The following is a 24,641-nucleotide window of genomic DNA, read 5'->3' on the forward strand; positions in this document are numbered from 1 at the left end:
TGTAGGGCCCTTAACAGTGTTCAGTGTTGTGAGTTCCATGACATTACATTGTTTTACCTCAGAAGAGGCTCTTGCTTGTTGCAGTTACCACTCAAGTTGATGATAAAAATACAGTTGGTATCGATGTAAGTGGGAGAATTGGATAAATGACAATTCTGTGTAACTTTCTTGGAATTCTCGAAGAATGGAACGAATTGTAAGAAAGTATGGTCTGATATGTTTTTCCTTGCTGGCCATAAATACTGTAAAAATACCAGTGTGTAATAAAAATGAGTAAAATCAGTGTAGAGCTTCTCATGTGTTTTTGTTTTTTGTGTTTTGTTTAAGCAAGAAAAACGAATATTCACAAACTTTCACCGCCAGTTGTTCTGCTGGATTGACAAATGGATTGAACTAACAATGGAAGACATACGACGAATGGAGGATGAAACACAGAAAGAATTAGAAGCAGTAAGGAGTTCTTTCTCCATATGTACTGTACTGTATAAATGGCTTTGTTACTTGCCAATGAGCTTATTTTCCTTTAAAGAGAATGGCATTTTGTAAACACAGGACCACATTAACAAATGTTTTGAAATTACCCTGAAAACTGCCTTAAGAGTCTTGCAGATTGGAATCTGTATAATCATGTTGATGGGTAGCTTGTACATATTTTTGGAATACTAGTATTGTGTTTTATGTAGCAGTCTGTGAGCTGTATGTATAACAGTTGGACAATTAGACCTAGCATGACACAAGGTATTGCGTTAATGTCCATTATCAAAAGAAACATAAATGTAGAATCTATAAATAGCACAGCTTTCTAACATTTACTGGATAGGAAACCACCCACATACAGCAGTATATAGGACTTTGCCTAGGCAATTTAAAGATGCAATAAAACCCATATTTGCAATTTTATGTGCATGAACAGCTAGGGTTTAGTCTCCAGTGCGAGTTATTTGGTTGCATGGCCTTTGGATTTACCTAGATCAGGTTACTGGTGCTGGTTCAGCGGTGGATGCAAAGGTCGCCACCGCTGTGTCTTTTACGCAGTGACTCTGCAAAAGTATGCAGAAGCTGTAGGCGGTGTCTTGTGTAAGAAGACGCCCACTGCGGACTTCTCAGATCCACTGACGCAGCATCGGATTCACAGCATAAACATCGGAGGGCCTGTCGGACATCTGAGTAACCCTTGGGTCACTCAGGATATCTGGCAAAACCAATGCCTGGGCCAGTGAAACTGCGTACAAGGATGACCCCACTGGCTATGGCATGACCTAAATACAGGGCCGACGCTACCCCATTTTCTGCACCTCTTCCCGTCCTCATGTCAAACATGCTGCGGCTTATGGGGTACTGTGACTGACGTCGCAGCTGTATGGAGGCTCATGCATACTGCGACTCAGCGTCAGCCCTACTGATAATGAGTGATGCAGCAATAAACTCATCCCAAAATTGTTGTAAGTTAATAGTGGTTGGTGAATATACTATAAATAATAGAAATACAAAAAATGTCATTCTTTAACAAGAATTATTATTTTATGTACTATTCATATTAGTACATTAACGTGTACTTGATAGTATACAGTAATTACAATCTAGACATTTAAGTCATTGACCCCACTACATGGATTGTGGCTTTTTTATTTGAATGAGAAAATAGATGAAGTATAGATTTGCCTGCTACATACTGTGATTCTGCAGCAACCATCAATGGTTAGTGAGGTTTTACTTAATAAGTGAAGGAACATAGATGACATATATAAATGTCCATATGTATTTTGTATATTATGTTTGCAGCTTGCTGTAAGCAATGCTCTAAATAGATAGGAGGCCTTTTTCTTGGCCCACATTACCCTTTTGTGTTTTAATGTTTTTAAGTTATATTTTTTAGTTTCTTTCAATTTCATTTTACATTTAGATACGCAAGAAGGGTACTGTTCGAGGCACATCTGCAGCAGACTCCTAAGCAAGTGATCCCTAGTTTCAGGGGCAGTATTGAGGTGTGTAAGTAAGTAGCAGGAAAATAATCAGGTGATGGGCCTGTTCTTCAGATAACACCAAAATCTATAGTTCCATTTGACTCCTTTGACTTCTCTCCATGGGCTGTGCATTTCTGTGTAATTTCAAAACTTGCTTAAACCTGCCCTATTCTCTTTTCTTCACCTTACGTATTCACTGGCTTTGTGTGAATGCGGTTGCAGAGTGTTGTGAAGTTAGCAGTAGCCCGCTCCACTATAAATTAGTTCCTGTTCATCGTAGTTACCATAATGTTAAACCGCTATACAGATGTGTCCTCATACATCCAGCCTCAATACGCCATGCAGCATGAGATCCAGCAGGACCGTGCAACTCTTTTAACGACAGGCATCTTTCTTTTTTTTGCACGAAATTGCATCTCAGGCGCATCGAGATGCATCTAGGACGCACCAGGAGACTGTGCTGATTAATTTATCCAACACTACTTATATTGTGTGTGACTGAATCTGTATACGGAGCACAACAGAACTTGTATTGGAAGAAAGCTTCGGCTGCTACATTGTTGCATTTCATATGCAGATTCAGAGACTCAGTCGCACACAAGTGTCATATGTCACATTAATTGGCACAGTCTCCTGGAGTGTCCTAGTCAGATTGCATAGCTTCTAAGACTCCTTTTTGGCAATAAGACGCCCAACACTCGCAGAGTCTCACAGGACCCGGCGAACCGAAAGTGGGCGTTTCACACAATTACAGCAATGATGTATGAGGACCCATCTGTATTATCCATTCACCATTGTTTTAATACAAAGTGAGAGAACTGTTCTGGGATGTGAATGATCAAAGCACTATGTTTAATGCAGGTATGTTAGATGTTGTGCATATAATTGTACAAATATATATTACTATTTTATAGTTTATATCTATACATACATATTGTTTGCCAATTGTATTCATTGGCCTTTTTTTTTTGTTTTGTATTTTTTTATCTTTTTTTTTTTTTTGTAAATTTAGCTACGTAACCAAGGTCAAGTGAGAGGAACAAGTGCTGCCAATGACGAATGAAGATAGACCCGACCAAACCGCATGCAGAATTTTGTCATTTACATCTGTTTATATACCTGTATGTTTATAGCTATATAAACACTATCTGAGCATTAACTTCTTAAGTGTACTGTACCTGATCTGAGCAAAAAATGTAAAGGAGAATGTGTACTGTACTGAAATTGTTTACAAACCTTATTGAATGTCGCTAGAAGTGTAAAATAATGGGCTCCTGATTTCCAAACTGTTTTTTATTGTCACGAAATGCAAATAAATGGTTTGTTTTTGGTTTTGTCTAAACATAAAACTCTATTTGAAATGCACCTGTCAGCTACACGGAATAGAGACGGCCATTTTGTGAGCTGGTCCAGTGTTCACCACAATGCAGTCCTCAATGAGGTGCTTCCCAGCCAAATATTTGAGGAACTGGTCTCTGAATTTCTATACTACAATCTCCTGAATTTTGAATCGGCCCAGATAACAATGGCGGCCTGCATGTGTTTTTTTTTTTGTTAAATCCTGTTAACGTTCTATTTCTGATGCACTGAGTTGTAGCATAAAATCAGTTGAGATATCCTGTTTTTTGACCATTTTAAAGCTGTCTAAACTTATTTTTGTTGGTTTGAGAGAAAATAATAAGGAAGGGGGGTGCAAATTACTTTTCTGTCATGGTCAACTGTGTTCTATAGATCCATGGAGTTCTATGCTGTAGTCTGCATAGGGGCAACAGACAGCAATGACATTTGTGTGGCATGTAGATAACACTGATAATATGCCTGCTTTCCCCAGCACTGTGTTCTACTTAGAACATAATGAGGGAATAATACTTTGGACATGATCTTAAAGTGTATGTTTTTTGTTTGTAGCTTATGAATACATTTCTAGGAGTCTTGTGTACAAAGCTGAATGGAAGAAGTTGCTCATTTTGGAAGTTGCAGTTTGGAATCTATGCAAACTGTTTCCTATATACATTATTTATGCTGCAGTCAGGTGCTCTTTTATGTTTAAACTGTTCAAATGCACATGTAATTTAAAGAAATATATATAACAAAAAGTTATTAGGTTTTAAAAACTACAAGAGTGAAAGGATGTTTAAATAATGTAATACAGTTTAATTGTAGATACTTTCGCAATAGATATACTCAGATTTTCTTTTTTTTTTTTTTTTTATGGAGCATGTTAAATGCTTAGTACTTGTTATGCTTATTAAATTGAAATCGAAGTGAAACTATTTTAGAACGACAAAGATTTTTTTACAAATTGTCCGATAGAACACAACCTTAAACAATGTTATATAGTCATCTAGTCTGGGGTCACACTTGCCTTTTCCCTCTCTGTACTCACGGTCGCATTTAGAATTGCCATTTACCAGTCTGCCTCTAGTACTAGTTGTCCTTCATCCGGTAAGAGCTAATGTCTGTCTACGATTATGCCTATTTTGCTGCAGTAAATTGCCTATTTTCTATTTCTGGTTATTACAGAAAGATGTAAATGTATCTGTCTTGAAGTCTGTTATATAATCATGATCCAAATATTTTTTTCCCCTCAAGTTGGGACTAAAGAGTGAAACGCAACAAAGCGTTGAAAAGTTTCGGTACACCTTTTTAAATTCAGGGGAACTACTAATTGAATGTAAAATGTCTAGATTTGCAGTCTGGTGTGTAAAGAGTATGCCATATAAGTAAACAATAAATTTGATCACCAAATAAGGCTTTGTATTATATGTCAATGAGGATTGAGTGTTTTTATTTCAAATACATTTACATCAGAAAACTAGAAAAGTAAAACCAAATGTTTTAGATGTGAAGGAGTATACCTATTTCTGTATCAGGTACAATGTGATGAAACCACTTGATCAGTCTTCTCTAGGGCTCTTCCGTTAATGTTTCTCTGAGTAAGCCTTCAATGTGAATGTGGGCTTGTGGGCCACACCGTGCTGGAAATCAAAGTTTTAGACTATGGTCAGGCTTGTGACCACAAAGTGTGTATGAAGTAAGGGGATAAGTACTCCAGATTACAAAGATGTTGAAGAGCCAACTGAGTGACCAGTCTCAACCACAAAAGTACTCCATCGTCTCTGGATAAAGAGTTTACATTTACAGGATGTCTGGGAATTAAATATACACTGCCCAGACAAGAAAAGTCTGTAAGAAACTGCATTATACAGCATCAGAATAAATAGAGAGATTTCTGAGAGTGCAGTAGAAACATAAAGGGGGGATGCCAAGGGAGGAAAGAAAAACAGGGTGGTTTAATTGCTAGTATTACATTTAAGTGCAAAATTTTGACTTAATCAGAGCAAACAATGGATTAAAGTTTATTTTTCAACACAAATCGGGCAATTTATGTGATTGTTCTTAAGGAATTAATGAAGGGTTCGCCGGCTGCGAATAGTCGCATCCTGGCACGCCATGCAGAAGGCCGCATTGCAGTAAAGTGCGCATGGCTACATCTGTACCTCTCAGTTGTCGACCTTCCCAAATAGGAGCCAGGTATTAGTAACTGATAGCTGATGTCATTCATACCCATTTCAGACCGCCAGCTTGTATCTATTGCACAGGAACGCGCATAACCAGAGTTGCTGTGCGGTCTGAAAGGGTCAAGGGGAAATATCCCTGGTCCACCGACCTGGTATTTCAACCCTGGTCACTATGCGGTGTGAACTGGTTGCCGGGTCGATGCAACCGTTTCCTGTTCACACTTTATGGACGGGCGGTGCTTGGAGATTATCTGATCTCCAAGCTCCGCACCTGTGCACGTCACCGCTGATGTCACCAACCTGGTAATGTGCCGGGCTGGTAACAGCAGTGTGAAAGGAGTCTAGGTGAGTCCCACCCGGGAAGTATCTGTGTATGCGCCCGCCTGTTGCAGTCTGAAAGGGGTATCAATAAGCTAATGCTTTCTCCGGCTGGGTCCACAGGTTATCCACAGGATAACAATGGATATGATGGAGCGATAGCGGATTGGCACCAAACGATCACAAGCTTTCAGTCCTCCCAGGATGCAACGGGCCCATCCAAATATCCCCACCCACTGGCTCAGGCAAATTAGTTTTTTGTTTGGTGCGGCAGGAGCCGGACCATGGTCAGAGGGCTGCTGTTCTAGGGCAGCCCTAAGCTTTTTTTATTTTATTTTTTATAGTCTTACTATGTTTCTGAGTGATCTTTCCTAACCGCATCTTATACGCATATTGGAAAGAGTCTCTCCAACAACTCTCCGCCGGGTCGCAACAACGCTTACCCACGGTACAAGTGCTGTCTTGATGGGCGTCTGTGTCGGATATACTAGCAGGTCCAGCAGACGTGACCAGGTTGTGCTCGGAGCACGGGGAGAAGGTAAAGCATCGGTTCCGCTTAGAAGGGGAATACAGACACAGCCGCACTGTTTTGGGAGGAGACTACCAAACAGTAGCTGGCGCGCCGCCACCACGGGTGCTCCAGTGCTAGGCCTTAGGGATCATAAGGCACCAGGAATAGTATGAGGCTGCGATCCCTAGGGTTGATGTCAGCGGTGGGGAGTCGGTCGCTTTCCTGTTCGCCCCTCCCCCCAGTTCATGACCAGTTTCCTTTTGTCTGCCGCCATGAACTGTTGCCTCACTTCCGTCTCAGATAAAGTACCAACCAATCTGCTCCTGACATTTTTCAAACACAGGCTGTAACATAGCAGTTAGGAGCTGATTGGCTGGCAATTTATCACTGTGCTATTTATCACTCTCCAAGGCTTGATAAATCTGGGCCTAAATATCTTACAGTGACAACCATTTGTGCCCGTACAGTTCCCCAGCTCATTTATGTTTTGACATAGGTACCTTAGAAAATCACATCTTGCGTACTGCTTTTTATTACTCACAGATTCTGCAGTGATTTGACATTTGTGTACAATGCGTTATATGAAACATAAGCACCTGTCATGCCTACTTTTAAGAACACCGCAATTAGGAAATACTGTGATAGCCTAAGATGTTCAGAGACTGTTGTAAAATTTTTACCTAAGTGGTTCTGACTATAATGTGACCGGTCCACTATAAATGCAGACTGACTGTACAGCACCAGGTCATGTTTTAGAGCTATGTGTATAAATCCTGCTCTCATGCTTTTAATGTGTTAGCAACACAGCTCTAATTTACCCTTTTAATTGATTAGTCCAACCAAAATTCAGAACTGAATAAGATTGTGCATTAAAAAAACAGCTACTGTGAGGTGACGGAAGCTACAAAGAAGACTAGATCAAAACCCCCAAGATGGTCAGGAACATTGTGTGTAGCTTATGCTTATGTGTGTAGATTATATAGCTTAAATTTTTCAAGGGTACATCAACAGTAGACAGTAGATCAGGGAGACAAGACCAAGGCATAATAAGAGAGTAATTGGCACATAGCTTATTAAAACAAAGAACAGTAAATGGAGCACATATGGAACAACCCAGCCATGGACTTTGATATCAACAAATCAGAAAGATGACGAATGGAGAAATAAACAGCTGGAATAAGTATCAGGAGAATAGTGAGGGACCTGGAATTTGACAACACATCTATCTCCCAATGTCTAACAGCAAACTAGGCCGGCCCGATGCAAATCGGTCTACGGAAAACCAACAAGAAATAAGCAGGCACCAAAGCTATACAGAAAATGAACATTAGCTAATGGGGTATATGCAATTCACGGCGAATCGCGGCAATTTTTTGCCGTTTTTTAATTCGACTTAATTCGACAGGTGAATTCCGGAAGGTGGCTTCCGGAATTCACCATATTCAATGAAAAACGGATTCGCCAGAATTGCGGGCGAAAATCGGCCGATTTGGCGGATTTTGCCGCGATTTTAAAAAACGGGAAAAACCCAGAAAAAAAAATGGCGTGGGGTCCCCCCTCCAAAGCATAACCAGCCTCGGGCTCTTCGAGCTGGTCCTGGTTCTAAAAATGCAGGGGAAAAATTGGGCAGGGATCCCCCGTATTTTTAAAACCAGCACCGGGCTCTGCGCCTGGTGCTGGTGCCAAAAATACGGGGGACAAAAAGAGTAGGGGTCCCCCGTATTTTTAACACCAGCATCGGGCTCCACTAGCTGGACAGATAATGCCACAGCCGGGGGTCACTTTTATGCCGTGCCCTGCGGCCGTGGCATTAAATATCCAACTAGTCACCCCTGGCCGGGGTACCCTGGGGGAGTGGGGACCCCTTCAATCAAGGGGTCCCCCCCCCAGCCACCCAAGGGCCAGGGGTGAAGCCCGAGGCTGTCCCCCCCCCCCCATCCAATGGGCTGCGGATGGGGGGGCTGATAGCCTTTTGTGATAATAAAAAGATATTGTTTTTTCCAGTAGTACTACAAGTCCCAGCAAGCCTCCCCCGCAAGATGGTACTTGGAGAACCACAAGTACCAGCATGCGGGAGAAAAACGGGCCCGCTGGTACCTGTAGTACTACTGGAAAAAAAATACCCAAATAAAAACAGTACACACACACCTTGATAGTAAAACTTTATTACACACTACCGACACACACATACTTACCTATGTTGACACGCCGACTGCCACGGTCTCAGACGATCCGAGGTACCTGTGAAAAAATTATACTCACCTTCCAGCGTCCAGAGGTACATCCAGGTCCAGAGATAATCCACGTACTTGGCAAAACAAAAAAACGAACACCGATCCATACCGGACTAAGAAAGGGGTCCCATGCTTTCACATCAGACCCCTTTCTCCCGAATCCCGGGACATCACGTGACTCCTGTCACTGAAGTCCCTTCAGCCAATCAGGAAGCGCTACTTCCGTGGCGCTCACCTGATTGGCTGTGCGCTGTCTGTGCTGTGACAGCGCATCGCAAAGCCGCTCCATTACTTTCAATGGTGGGAACTTTGCGGGTAGCGGTGGGGTTAACCCGCGGTCAGCCGCTGACCGGCGGGTGACCTCACCGCTAGCCGCTAAGTTCCCACCATTGAATATAATGGACTGGGCTGTGCAATGCGCTGTCTGCTCAGACGCGCAGAGCCAATCAGGTGAGCGCAACGAAGTTGCGCTTCCTGATTGGCTATAGAGACCTTTCTGTGACAGCTGTCACTGACAGGTCTCTCTGCATTCGGGGATAGGGGTCTCGTGTCAGCATGGGACCCCTTTCAGTCCGTTTGGTCGGGTATTTGCGTTTTGTTTTTTTCTACAAGTACGTGGATGTATCTCTGGACCATGGCTGAGGTGAGTATATTGATCTTTTATTTTCAGGTACCCCTGGATTCTACATGGAGAAGAGGACCGATGTCGGCGTGTGAACATAGGTAAGTATGTGTGTGTCGACGTATGAAATAAAGTTTTACTTTCACGGTGTGTGTGTCCTGTTTTTATTTGGGTATTTTTTTCCCAGTAGTACTACAGGTACCAGCGGGCCCGCTTTTCTCCCGCATGCTGGTACTTGTGGTTCTCCAAGTACCAGCTTGCGGGGGAGGCTTGCTGGGACTTGTAGTACTGCTGGAAAAAACAATATTCTTTTCATGATCACAAAAGGCTATCGGCCCCCCCATCCGCAGCCCATTGGATGGTGGGGGACAGCCTCGGGCTTCACCCCTGGCCCTTGGGTGGCTGGGGGGGGGACCCCTTGATTGAAGGGGTCCCCACTCCCCCAGGGTACCCCGGCCAGGGGTGACTAGTTGGATATTTAATGCCACGGCCGCAGGGCACTGCATAAAAGTGACCCCCGGCTGTGGCATTATCTGTCCAGCTAGTGGAGCCCGATGCGGGTGTTAAAAATACGGGGGACCCCTACGCTTTTTGTCCCCCGTATTTTTGGCACCAGCACCAGGCGCAGAGCCCGGTGCTGGTTTTAAAAATACGGGGGATCCCCTGTCAATTTTTTCCCCGCATTTTTAGAACCAGGACCAGCTCGAAGAGCCCGAGGCTGGTTATGCTTTGGAGGGGGGACCCCACGCCATTTTTTTTTTAGGATTTTACCGTTCCAGCAATAAAAAAAAATAATAATAATAATAATAATAATATTTTAAAAAATATATAAATAATATTTGTGCCTCCAAAAAAAAAAAAAAAAGTACCTAATCCCTTCTAATATAAATAGATCTGCTATTCCCAAAAAAAAACCCACAAAAAAAACATGTTTAAATTTTTTTTATTTGTTTTCACCCTCCAAAGTGTGGCGGATTGAAAATGACGAATTTGCAGGCTAAAAGCACTGCTGTCGAATTTCCAAACTTGAATTGAATATGCTTTGGTCGAATTGCAGCACTTGTATCATTGCAGAAAAGTCGAATTTGCAAAAATTCGAATTTCAAAAAGTCGAATTTTGAAAGTCCGTTTTTTGGTCGGAAAGCACTGAATTGCATAGGCAAATTTTTTTTTTGGTCGAAAATGACCCGAAATTCGACAATTTCGGGAATTCGACCGCAATTGCATATACCCCAATATCTCCATAGGATTTATAACAAACACCACCTACCCCTATTACCCCCCACTCTGTATGGGGTCAGGGACATACTTCTGGACTTGAGGCACAATCATTTGCCATTTGGCCCCAAATATAAGAAGCAGCTGGGTGCAGGGAGAGTCTTCGGTTTGGATGTCATTATCCTCGTAAATTGTAAGCTTCTTTAGACAATCAGCTGTACCATATCATTCTAAATAACTTATTTGTATTATAATCCCCTCAATGTATTATCATGTATGTATTTTTATTTGGGGCTTTTGGTTTTAGAATGTGTCTGAACCTAGTGCGTGGATTCAGCCAGGTTTAGCTTTTCCCCCATTGATAAGCCCCTCGCCAAAATGCAGCTGCTAAAGTAAGTCCTGTGTCAAAGCCCCTCCTTCCCAAATGCCTGTCTGAGCCCTGATCAAGCTCTATTGGGTGCCATCTAATGGCAGCCGGGATGACTAACCATTCAGTCAGCCCCTCTGAATTTTGGTGGACATATCTAGTCTAGTGAATCATCAAAAATTCTGTCTGTTAGCATCAGGCAAAGTCTGGCCTGTCCCAAGGATTAACTATTGAGTCAACAACATGTTGAGTATTTGGATGGTAGCACGAATTCATGGATAACTTCATAGAGATCTTTAACAAGGGTATTAAGATTACTCTTCTGATTGATGGCATGCTTTTTTTGAGTGATGTCTGTCAGAAGCTACTTATTTATTTGGGAACTAATGACGACGTTTCAGTCTCCCAAGATGCTGCTTGATAGATTAGACGGTATTGTGTTGCTGTCAGTTTTTAAAACATGGTGTTTTTTTGTTTTTTTTACTGAGGTTTTGCCTATAGTATATTGGTGGATCACTGCTTAGTATGTTTGTTAACCCCCCTCCCCCCCCAATCCAGTGCATCTTCTGGACACCAAAAATTGCTTAACTTTGTCCGAGATTTTTATTTATCTAAAATAGAACTGCCAATCTGTGGGTTTACTATCTAAGGATACATGTGGTGCTCCAGCTGCTGCTACAATTTTGCTGTTAGAGTATGCTAAAACTGGCAGAGCATACTGGGATGTGTAGTTCCACAGCAGCTAGAGTACCAGACATTGCCTACCCCTGAACTATGGGACCCTTAAAACTAGGGAGACATTCACACATACTGAAGCCTACACCCAACATGTTACTGCCGAGAGGTGTTTGTCTGTAGATACTGTTCAGTGGAAAGTTGTCATGACCACATATTAGTACTTGTCACCTTTTTCAATGTGAAGGTTAGGCATTCAGATGCAGTCATCGACAGTGACAGGAATACTTACAGCCATATGGATTTTGTGATTTATTTATTTTTCTTAGGTGCTAATTAAAAAAATAAAATAACATTCAAACGTTAAAATGATGGGCGTTAAGCATTTTTGGTGTATATATATTTAACATTACAGTTCCACCTACATTGAGACTATAGTCCCCATTTAGCAAAAGATGATTCAGCAACTGATGTTTAAAATATGAATTTATTGCCTTTTAAAATAACTAACTTTCCAGAGTTCCAACCCTGTAAGCTATTGTAGATTACTGAATGCAGTTATGTTTAGGTCCACTAGAGGGTGCAATTATCTAAAACTTCATGAATTTTCTTTCCAGCATCACTCCCTAGCACTGGTTAGTGTCAAGATGTGATCTCTCTGTATTCTACTAGACATTCCCAACCTCTGTCCCCAACACACACGAACAGTCCAGGTTTTAGTGATATCCAGGCTTTAGCACAGATGACTTCATGCATGAGTACCTCATTTATTTTGATTTAAACATCTGTGCTGAAACATGGATATCGCTAAATCCGGCATGGTTAGTGTGCATTGAAGACTGAGGTTGGGAATTCCTGTATTATATACCATATGACAAAATCTATAATAAACAATTTACTGCACTAAAAGTTGTTGCACAGGTGGTCTTACTGTATTTTCCAGCCAGGAAAAAGTTATATTCTGAAATATCTTTTATTTCTCGAACGTCCTAGTGGATGCTGGGGACTCTGTAAGGACCATGGGGAATAGACGGGCTCCGCAGGAGTCAGGGCACTTTAAGAAAGAATTTGGATACTGGTGTGCTCTGGCTCCTCCCTCTATGTCCCTCCTCCAGACCTCAGTTTGAATCTGTGCCCGGACGAGCTGTGTGCTACTTAGTGAGCTCTCCTGAGCTTGCTAAAAAGAAAGTATTTTGTTAGGTTTTTTTATTTTCAGAGAGATCTGCTGGCAACAGACTCTGCTACGTGGGACTGAGGGGAGAGAAGCAGCCCTACTCACTGAAGATAGGTCCTGCTTCTTAGGCTACTGGACACCATTAGCTCCAGAGGGATCGTACACAGGATCGCACCCTTGGTCGTCCGATCCCGGAGCCGCGCCGCCGTCCCCCTCGCAGAGCCGGAAGACAGAAGCCGGTGACAGAAGCAAGAAGACTTCGAAATCGGCGGCAGAAGACTCCAGTCTTCATATGAGGTAGCGCACTGCAGCTGTGCGCCATTGCTCCCACACTAAACCCACATACTGCGGTCACTGTAGGGTGCAGGGCGCAGGGGGGGGGGGGGGCGCCCTGGGCAGCAATTAGAGACCTCTTGGCAAAAGTGGGCATATATACAGTTGGGCACTGTATATATGAATGGGCCCCCGCCATATTTTTACACAAACGCGGGACAGAAGCCCGCCGCTGAGGGGGCTGGGCTTCTTCCTCATCACTCACCGGCGCCATTTTCTCTCCACAGCTCCGCTGAGAGGAAGCTCCCCAGGCTCTCCCCTGCAGAATCACGGTAGAAGAGGGTAAAAAGAGAGGGGGGGCACATAAATTTGGCGCAAAAACAGTATATACAGCAGCTACTGGGTTAACGCTAAGTTACTGTGTGACTCCTGGGACATATAGCGCTGGGGTGTGTGCTGGCATACTCTCTCTCTGTCTCTCCAAAAGGCCTTGTGGGGGAACAGACTTCAAATAGAGCATCCCCTGTGTGTGTGGTGTGTCGGTACGCTTGTGTCGGCATGTTTGACGAGGAAGGCTATGTGGAAACAGAGCGGGAACAAATGAATGTGGGGTCGCCGCCGACACCCGATTGGATGGATATGTGGAAGGTTTTAAATGATAATGTTACTTCCTTGCATAAAAGGTTGGATAAAGCTGAAGCCTTGAGACAGCCGGGGTCTCAGCCCATGCCTGATCCTAGGTCGCAGAGGCCGTCAGGGTCTCGGAAGCGCCCACTATCCCAAATTGTTGACACAGATGTCGACACGGATTCTGACTCCAGTGTCGATGGCGATGATGCAAAGTTACAGCCTAAAATGGTTAAAGCCATCCGTTACATGATTATAGCAATGAAAGATGTGTTGCACATCACAGAGGAAACCCCAGTCCCTGACAAGAGGGTTTATATGTATGGGGAAAAAAGGCAAGAGGTGACCTTTCCCCCTTCACATGAGTTAAATGAGTTATGGGAAAAGGCTTGGGAATCTCCAGATAGAAAACTGCAGATTTCCAAACGGATGCTTATGGCGTGTCCTTTCCCGCCAACGGACAGGTTACGCTGGGAATCCTCCCCGAGGGTAGACAAAGCTTTAACACGCTTATCCAAGAGGGTAGCCCTACCGTCACAGGATACGGCCACCCTAAAAGATGCTGCGGATAGAAAGCAGGAGGGTATCCTGAAGTCCATTTATACACATTCAGGTACCCTACTAAGGCCGGCGATTGCGTCGGCCTGGATGTGGTGCTGTAGCAGCATGGACAGACACCTTATCTGAGGAACTTGATACCTTGGACAAGGATACTATAGTACTGACCCTGGGGCATATAAAAGATGCTGTCCTATATATGAGAGATGCTCAAAGAGACATTAGCCTACTGGGCTCTAGAATAAATGCAATGTCGATTTCTGCCAGAAGGGTCCTGTGGACTCGGCAATGGACAGGCGATGCCGACTCAAAAAGGCACATGGAGGTTTTACCTTACAAGGGTGAGGAATTGTTTGGGGACGGTCTCTCGGACCTGGTCTCCACAGCTATGGCTGGAAAGTCAAATTTTTTGCCATATGTTCCCTCACAACCTAAGAAAGCACCGTATTACCAAATGCAGTCCTTTCGATCACAAAAAGGCAAGAAAGTCCGAGGTGCGTCCTTTCTTGCCAGAGGCAGGGGTAGAGGAAAGAAGCTGCACAATACAGCTAGTTCCCAGGAACAGAAGTCCTCCCCGGCTTCCACTAAATCCACCGCATGACGCTGGGGCTCCACAGGCGGAGCTAGGCTCGGTGGGGGCGCGTCTCCGAAATTTCAGCCACAAGTGGGTTCACTCCCAGGTGGATCCCTGGGCTATAGAGATTGTGTCTCAGGGATACAAGCTGGAATTCGAAGAGATGCCCCCTCACCGTTACCTCAAATCTGCCCTGCCAGCTTCCCCCTTAGAGAGGGAAATAGTGTTAGCTGCAATTCACAAATTGTATCTTCAGCAGGTGGTGGTGAAGGTTCCCCTCCTTCAACAGGAAAGGGGTTACTATTCGACCATGTTTGTGGTACCGAAACCGGACGGTTCGGTCAGACCCATATTGAATTTAAAATCCCTGAACATATACCTGAAAAGGTTCAAGTTCAAGATGGAATCAAGATGGAATCGCTCAGAGCGGTCATCGCAAGCCTGCAAGGGGGGGATTTTATGGTGTCTCTGGACATAAAGGATGCTTACCTTCATGTCCCCATTTATCCACCTCATCAGGCGTACCTCAGATTTGTGGTACAGTATTGTCATTACCAATTCCAGACGTTGTCGTTTGGTCTCTCCACGGCACCGAGAATATTTACCAAGGTAATGGCGGAAATGATGGTGCTCCTGCGAAAGCAAGGGGTCACAATTATCCCATACTTGGACGATCTCCTCATAAAGGCGAGGTCCAGAGAGCAGTTGCTGATCAGCGTAGCACGCTCTCGGGAAGTGTTACAACAGCACGGCTGGATTCTAAATATTCCAAAGTCGCAGTTGATTCCTACGACTCGTCTGCCCTTCCTGGGCGTGATTCTGGACACAGACCAGAAGAGGGTTTATCTCCCGATGGAGAAGGCTCAGGAGCTCATGACACTGGTCAGAGACCTATTAAAACCAAAACTAGTGTCGGTGCATCACTGCACGCGAGTCCTGGGAAAGATGGTGGCATTATACGAGGCCATTCCCTTCGGCTGGTTCCATGCGAGGACCTTTCAGTGGGATCTGTTGGACAAGTGGTCCGGATCACATCTACAGATGCATCGGCTGATCACCCTATCCCACTGTGGTGGCTGTAGAGTGCTCACCTTCTCGAGGGCCGCAGATTCGGCATTCAGGACTGGGTCCTGGTGACCACAGACGCAAGCCTCCGAGGGTGGGGAGCAGTCACACAGGGAAGAAATTTCCAAGGTCTGTGGTCAAGTCAGGAGACTTGTCTTCACATCAACATCCTGGAACTAAGGGCAGTATAGAACGCCCTACGTCAAGCGGAGACCCTGCTTCGCGACCGACCGGTGCTGATTCAGTCAGACAACATCACCGCAGTGGCTCATGTAAACCGCCAAGGCGGCACAAGGAGCAGGGTGGCGATGGCGGAAGCCACCAGAATTCTTCGCTGGGCAGAGAATCACGTAAGTGCACTGTCAGCAGTGTTCATTCCGGGAGTGGACAACTGGGAAGCAGACTTCCTCAGCAGGCACGACCTCCACCCGGGAGAGTGGGGACTTCATCAAGAAGTCTTCGCGCAGATTGCAAGTCGGTCGGATCTGCCACAAGTAGACATGATGGCATCCCGCCTCAACAAAAAGCTACAGAGGTATTGCGCCAGGTCAAGAGACCCTCAGGCCATAGCTGTAGACGCTCTAGTGACACCGTGGGTGTTCCAGTCGGTGTATGTATTTCCTCCTCTTCCTCTCATACCCAAGGTGCTGAGAATCATAAGAAGAAGAGTGAGAACAATACTCATTGTTCCGGATTGGCCAAGAAGGACTTGGAATCCAGAGCTGCAAGAAATGCTCACAGAGGAACCATGGCCTCTGCCTCTAAGACAGGACTTGTTGCAACAGGGGCCCTGTCTGTTCCAAGACTTACCGCGGCTGCGTTTGACGGCATGGCGGTTGAACGCCGGATCCTAGCAGAAAAAGGCATTCCGGATGAGGTTATTCCTACGCTGATAAAGGCTAGGAAGGATGTGACGGCAAAACATTATCACCGTATATGGCGAAAATATGTTGCTTGGTGTGAGGCCAGGAATGCCCCTACGGAGGAATTCCAGCTGGGCCGTTTCCTTCACTTCCTACAGTCGGGAGTGACTTTGGGCCTAAAATTGGGTTCCATTAAGGTCCAGATTTCGGCCCTATCCATTTTCTTTCAAAAAGAACTGGCTTCTCTTTCTGAAGTTCAGACGTTTGTAAAGGGAGTGCTGCATATTCAGCCCCCTTTTGTGCCTCCAGTGGCACCTTGGGATCTTAACGTGGTGTTGAGTTTCCTGAAGTCACACTGGTTTGAGCCACTTAAAACCGTGGAGTTAAAATTTGTCACGTGGAAGGTGGTCATGCTATTAGCCTTGGCTTCAGCTAGGCGTGTGTCAGAATTAGCGGCTTTGTCACATAAAAGCCCCTATCTGGTTTTCCATATGGACAGGGCGGAATTGCGGACCCGTCTGCAATTTCTGCCAAAAGTGGTGTCATCTTTTCATTTGAACCAACCTATTGTGGTGCCTGTGGCTACTCGTGACTTGGAGGATTCCGAGTTACTAGATGTGGTCAGGGCTTTGAAGGTTTATGTGGCCAGAACGGCTAAAGTCAGGAAAACTGAGTCACTGTTTATCCTGTATGCACCCAACAAGCTGGGTGCTCCTGCTTCAAAGCAAACTATTGCTCGCTGGATCTGTAACACGATTCAGCAGGCTCATTCTGCGGCGGGATTGCCGCTGCCAAAATCAGTAAAAGCCCATTCCACGAGGAAGGTGGGCTCTTCTTGGGCGGCTGCCCGAGGGGTCTCGGCATTACATCTTTGCCGAGCAGCTACTTGGTCGGGTTCAAACACCTTTGCAAAGTTCTACAAGTTTGATACCCTGGCTGAGGAGGACCTTGTGTTTGCTCATTCGGTGCTGCAGAGTCATCCGCACTCTCCCGCCCGTTTGGGTGCTTTGGTATGATCCCCATGGTCCTTACGGAGTCCCCGGCATCCACTAGGACGTTAGAGAAAATAAGATTTTACTTACCGGTAAATCTATTTCTCGTAGTCCGTAGTGGATGCTGGGCGCCCGTCCTAAGTGCGGACTTTTTCTGCAATGCTTGTATATAGTTATTGCTTACATAAGGGTTATGTTATAGTTGCATCAGGGTTGATCTGATGCTCTATTGTTGTTCATACTGTTAACTGGGTAAGTTTATCACAAGTTATACGGTGTGATTGGTGTGGCTGGTATGAGTCTTGCCCTGGATTCCAAAATCCTTTCCTTGTACTGTCGGCTCTTCCGGGCACAGTTTCTTTAACTGAGGTCTGGAGGAGGGACATAGAGCGAGGAGCCAGAGCACACCAGTATCCAAATTCTTTCTTAAAGTGCCCGGTCTCCTGCGGAGCCCGTCTATTCCCCATGGTCCTTACGGAGTCCCCAGCATCCACTACGGACTACGAGAAATAGATTTACCGGTAAGTAAAATCTTATTTTCTAATGCACAAACATAACATGTAGCACTGTACATGGAGGAGCTGATAATACAAAGACATACCATAAAATGAAACAGAAGGTAAGGATTGCCCAGCCCAAATTATTTTACAATCTAATGCAGGCCATAAATCTGACCTGGGTTTCCACGTTTTGCTGATCAGATCAGATAATTTTTTGGTCTAGAGCAGGTACGGGGTACAACCTCTACTTTTGCTGGAGAACTAGTTTACCCAATCTTCTTCTGAGCTAATTATGTGTGAATTTACGACATGTCATTCTACTAGTTATGCTTCTGAGCTAATTATTTAGCAGCTACCATTTTGTTTTATAATTTGTATGGATATAATTTCTATGCTTCATAGCTAATCTAGCTCAGAAGTATAGATAGGAATGGCTAATTATGTATGTTTTTCTATGCCATGCTATTCGGCTAGTTTTACTTCTTAGCTAATTACAGTATCTAGCAGCAATTTGTTTTCAATAAACCTATTGTTTCTTTTATATTTGTGTGAAATATCCAAATGCAAAAGAGTGTCTTTACATTATTTTATGTTTGCATTATTTGTTAGGTTTGCTGATTATAGTCTGATCTTCTCTTTATTATATTTGGGTTACTTTTTTGTCCATCTGTACCAATTTTTTATAAATACAGCAGTGCAAGGGTACCATTTGCAAAACTGTAAGACAGTAAAAATCCGCTACTGATAAACAGCATGGTGAGGCATTCTACCAACCAAGAAGATTGAGGGGCAGATTCAATTAGCAGTGAGGTTTACGCCAAAGCTTTAGCCATGCGGTAAACACGCCTGCTAATTGAATTTGCCTCCGAGTGTAAAACTGGTTTTGATCATGTGATGGTGGATATTGCTTTGAGATTGGTTCAATTCTACTCTGAATGTTTTTTATTTTTTTATTTTGTGTGAGTTACTAGATTTGAAAAAAAAAAAAAAAAATATATATATATATATATATATATATATAGTGGAAATTCATGAAAATGTTAGACTACAGTATATACTGTATGTAATGAATTCCTTAAGGCTGTACCCGCCTTTACCACTAGTTTTATTTTTGTTTAATTGAAAGGGGCCTATTCATTAGCCTTAAAATTAGGATTTCACTGAAATCTTCTGCTTACCGGTCATCCCCAAGTGTACTTATACATCATTTTTGGAATTTTGGATAGCAGGAATGGAAGCCATTTTCTTGAAGCCCTACTCCTTCCTAAGGGAAGGAATCAGGTTTGCGAATAGGGATCCCTTTGAACACCTCCATCACTGTTTGGTCTATCTGCAGCACGTTGATTATCTCCGTATGCATGCGTTAACCCAGTTCCTGCATACGCACGAACACTGCTGAGCCACACTCAGCCATCTCATCTGTTACTGCTATGAAAGTAGCACTTACAGAGAGCATGGGGACAGCAGATTATTAGATGTTGAAATGCTCTGGTGTTTTTGTATCCACCGCTGCAATTTGTAGCTAGTTAAATACTATCTTACCACTGCCACTGCCAGATGAAGAGTTTGTTGCAAAATATATAATTTACAGGGAAAAAAATGTGTTTAGCCATACACATCTCCAGACTAATAATTTGCAGTCATGGGCCAGGCAGAGTTTATAGCTGTTCTGATTGACATCTAATATTACTATATCATCCAGCCAGATTGCTGGTTGTATTAGTCGATTCACACTCCTAATGTACTTCTTAACATAATTCGTGAATGAGTTCCTATTCTACAGAATTTAGCTGCCAAAAGGAATGCACTAATCAACGAAAATAAAAAATAGGCAAAGATTGAGTATTTAAACCCTACCCCTAATCCTAACCTACCCATCCATCCCACAGCCTAACCCTAATCTTCCCCACCCCGCAGCCTAATGGGCCCTACACACTTAAAGATCTAACTGAACGATATGAACATTCTCATTCATATCGTTCAGTGTGTAGGCACCAACGATGAACGACGCGCTGCCCCACTCTCGTTCGTCGTTGGTGCCGACTCATTTATACATGCATGCCAATATGGACAATCTCGTCCATATTAGCATGCAGGGCGATGGGGCCGGGGGACGGGAGAGTGAAGAAACTCCCCCCCCCCCCCCCCCCCCAGCGCCACCGGTTCGTCGATTGGGCGTATCGGCCGTCGGGCAACTCGGCGGCCAATCGCCTAGAGGGTAGGGCCTATAACACTAACCCTCACCCCAGTGCGAACAGCCCATACTTACCGGTGGGATCTGTCAGATTTTGACCATCGAGATCCCACGGTCAGTATTCTGACTGTTGGATAACAACTGCATCCCATTTAAATTATACATAGCTAATCCCAGCAATGTGATCTACTTGTACTTAAAATTGCTATCATTGATGCGTTAAGTTTTGAGGTCAAACCCATTGAGAAACTATACCCCTAAGTCATACCTCCCAAGTTTCCTGCTGTTAGCGAGTCAGTCCTGTTTTTACGGGGACTGTCTCGCTGTGTCACCGGCAGGCCGCAGTGTCCATCGGGGTGGGGGGGGGAAGCACTCGGCATCTATGCACAGGGAGAGCTGGGTGGGCGTGGCAGCGGCACCCCCCCACAGTGATGTAAAAGGGGGTGCTGTGAGGTTCCGCCCCCTGCTGACAAGAATCCACTCCTTTTTCGGTATGGGCACACCTTCGGCGCGCAAGAGGTCCCGAATCTGACATTGGAAAAGTTTTGAGGTATGCCTAAGTGTCTCAATTTAGATTTAGAAGCAAATCCATTTTAAGGTCACAAATTTGCACTAGCACAAATCATGTAAGCAGTGTGAATGTAATTTATATTGCATACAGGAAAATACTGCCTGGTTTTGCGAGTGGAATCAGGCAGTAGAGGTCAAGAAATTTAGCTGAAGGTGGATACAAGTATGCAGGGGGAAATCTTTGTTAGCTCAGAAGGCATATTACGGTAAGCCTGGAGCAGTGATAAGTGCAAGGTGATAATGCACCAGCCAGTCAGCTCCTGTCAATTTACATATTTGAGCTGATTGGCTGGCGTGTTATCACCTTGCACTTATCACTGCTTTATCACTTCTACAGGCTTAATACATCTGCCCCATTGTTTGAAAACTGGCATTGATAGGAGAGACTACAGGCATAAGTTTGTTCAGATGACTTTCTAATTATAATGAGGGGTCTATATTATTTTATATATTATTATTATTATATATTATTTTAAATATTATATTTAGGGGTTTATTTACTAAGCCTTGGATGGAGATGGTATCCGTTCAGATGGTCGATAATGTTAAGGTTGACACTCAGGTCGACCACTATTGGTTGACAGTAACATGGTCGACATGGACAAATGGTTGACACATGAAAGCTCGACACATGAAAAGGTCGACATGGCTTTTTTAAAAAAAAATAGATTTTTAACTTTTTCATACTTTACCATCCACTTGGACTATAATTGGGAATAGTAACCTGTGCCGAGCGCAGTGAGGCACCTTGCCTGCAGCTGCGAGCCATGCAAGGGGACGCGGTACACTAATTGGGGTTCCTGTTACGGAAAAAATTACACCAAAAACAGTACAAAAATCCATGTTGACCTTTTCATGTGTCTACCCTTCATGTGTCCACCATTTGTCCATGCCGACCATGTCACTGTTGACCTTAACATTGTTGACCATTCATACCGGGACCGATGGAGATAAAGTCGCTGGAGATAAAGTACCAACCAATCGGCTCCTAACTGCCATGCCACAGGCTGTGTTTGAAAAATGACAGGAGCCGATTGGCTGGGGCTTTATCTCCAGCAACTTTATCTCCATCAAAGGCTTAGTAAATAGACCACTAAGTGGCCATATTATTTTTAGGCTTACCATTCTATCCCTTCAGAGACACTAGAGTTACACAGGTTCTCTAGACGAATAAAACCATGTGGTATACAGGCTTGAAGTAAGCCAGCTGCAGAACCTGTATAATTCATGAGTGTCCTGGGTGAAAGGGATAGCTCGTATGGTAAGCCTATCAATAGTGTACTCCCACAGGCCAGATAGTGCCAATATCCTGTGTGGTGGTGCTATGTGCCTCTGTTTGCTATGGTATGCCTATCATTTTGGCAATGATAAACGAGAAATAAAACAATTGTACTAAATTGTGCTTCCTGTGCACTTCATAACTACTGTATAATAGTCCTTTTAATCTGTAGACCCAGTGTTATCCAGATTATACGCAGTAGTTATGGTATTTAAGAAGAGCCATTGCAGGTTTTTCTTCAGGATCTGGTTGACTAAAGGTAAAACAATTGACTTAATAGAGGGATACAGTCATTAGGTTGATCACACTTTGGTCAACAGTCATTAGGTTGACCACTATTGGTCAACATGCATTAGGTCGACATGGTCACTAGGTTAACATGGTCACTAGGTTGACATGGAAAAAGGTCGACATGCATTATTCACATTTTTGTTAATGTTTTTTTAACTTTTTCACTATGATCCACGTGGACTAAGATTGGGAATAGTAACATGAAGCAAGCCATGTGAGGGGACACGGTGCACTAATTGAATCACTTTACGAAGAAAACGACACTGAAAAAAGTTTTTTTTAAACTGTCGACCTTTTTCTATGTCAACCTTGTTCATGTTGACATGATGACCTAATGCATGTCGACCTAATGACTGTCGACCTAAGTGTGGTTAACCTAATGACCCATACCCCTTAATAATAATGGATTCAAGTCAGTGGAAGGATTATATCACACTATCTGAAGTACCCGGCATTGCCTGGGTTTAAATCTTCAGGTTGTTAATGGGTGGGTGTATGATGTGTCGTTAGGGGCGTAAGTTGATCCCAGTCACCCAGAAACAAGTTGGAGTTTGGTGCGCCCTCTCCTTAAAGTGAAAAAAAAGAGAAAACAAATATAATAAAACACACGACTACAGGGACCAGAGCCCGCAGTGAGTTGGCAGGGCTTCAGCTATGCTGTGATTCAGCCATCTGCAAAATCAGCATTCATGGGTGGGTCCCATCTCACAGTCCAGTAGCAGCACACTTTGATCCCGATGTGAGCAACTCAGGTGCTGCTGTACATGCAGGTGCCCCATCAAGGCTTGGAGCCCGGAGGCAGGCATCTCCACGTTATGTGTGCTGATACTACTACTCCCTCATATAGTAATGAGGCAGTGCATGCTGAATGCCTATACGCCCCTGTCATTATCTAAAAGATTGCACACCGATGTGCAGGGCAATGTAAGAACGTCAGTAGCACTGACTGTTCTGACACCTACAGCTATTGATTTGGACAGCTGCAGGTGGTGTTGCCCATACACAACAGTGGGTTCTGGCTCCAGCTGTATGTAAGATCTCACACGTGCACTGGAGCAAGCCAGGGGAGAGACACAGCACATGAGCACTATGCTATTGAGCTGTGTGCTCTACCAGCGTTGTACCCGCACAATAAGTGTGGGTATAATATATTTACCCCTAAGGTTATCAATGAGTTTGATGTACAGTAACTGTCAACATTTTAAAAATAAATAGCAGTTTATCATCTTTTCAACACGCCCATGAGGTGGCTGCCTAGTGTGGGTTTTTTTGGGGGGTGTTGTCAGTAGCTGTTTAGTTGTATAATCACTTTTACATTGTGAGATAGGTTTAAAGTTTTCCTTCCGTTATCAATGTTACTTTTCCAAGGCTTTTGGGTACACAATATTTTTTGTCTTCCCACCTCTAATTCTGTCAGTTATTTCAGGTCATTAAATGATGGTTATTTCTATCAGGTTTTACAGTTCATCAAAGTTTTAATCCACATCCATCCAGTGGAAGGTCCAGAATAGGCTCACTGTCTAAAGTTCAGTCTGGCTTACACCAACGGGAGGTCGGCCAGGACCTTAACCCTTTAGTATGTCTTCTTGGACCAAATGTTCTCACTCTCTGAAGTTTTCATCCAAATCCATTCAGTGGAAGGCTCAGAACAGGCTCCCTGGGTCAAAGCTCTGCCCACCGTACACAACAGAAGATTTGACTGGGACCCTAAACCCCATAATACCTGGCCAGGCTCCAACTGGACCACCTCGCATTGGTTTCATCCCAATTGGTGCAGGGGTGTCCGAAAGCATGACTGGACAGACAAACAAACTGTCACACGCCATAGGCGGCGTTCACCGCGATTACCCCTGCGTGCCTGCTGGTCTGTGTTGCGGCCTCCGCCTTCGGTGGTCCACGGGCTCCGGCATCTGGCTGGCGTGGCTCCCGGCGGTTCCCCGGGGCAAGGGCGCCGCCATGACACCCGGCATCACGTGGGCGGGGAGCAGGTGACATCATCAGACTGTTCCGCCAATCCAGTGGAGGCGCGAGATTCAAAGTCAGACGCTGGGCAGAGCCTCGGCGCCTGAGTATCGTCTTTTCCCCTGACGTGGATGCCAGTGCTCTTGTTCCCGACGTATCTCTCTGCAGTCGTACCCCAGTGTCTCCGGCACTTCCAGGTGCCAGTTGCTGCACAGTTCAGCGTATACTGCGGCTGGTGTGTTTCTCTGCCATCCAGTCACCAGTGCTTCTTGGAGTCAGCGTGTGCTGC

At 44.3% G+C, this 24,641-nt stretch overlaps 1 protein-coding gene across 1 annotated transcript in view; it reads left to right on the forward strand.

The window, feature by feature from the left end:
* PITPNB (phosphatidylinositol transfer protein beta) overlaps positions 1–4,735 on the forward strand; it is a 149,535-nt gene extending 144,800 nt beyond the window's left edge. The window contains exons 10-11 of the mRNA XM_063913177.1: positions 328–450; positions 2,977–4,735. Coding sequence (XP_063769247.1) covers positions 328–450; positions 2,977–3,027 — 174 coding nt within the window. The 3' untranslated portion in view covers positions 3,028–4,735. The remainder of the gene's footprint in view (positions 1–327; positions 451–2,976) is intronic.
* Positions 4,736–24,641: the final 19,906 nt, after the last annotated feature.

Source organism: Pseudophryne corroboree, chromosome 1, assembly GCF_028390025.1.
Source record: "Pseudophryne corroboree isolate aPseCor3 chromosome 1, aPseCor3.hap2, whole genome shotgun sequence".
NCBI classification, from domain to species: domain Eukaryota; kingdom Metazoa; phylum Chordata; class Amphibia; order Anura; family Myobatrachidae; genus Pseudophryne; species Pseudophryne corroboree.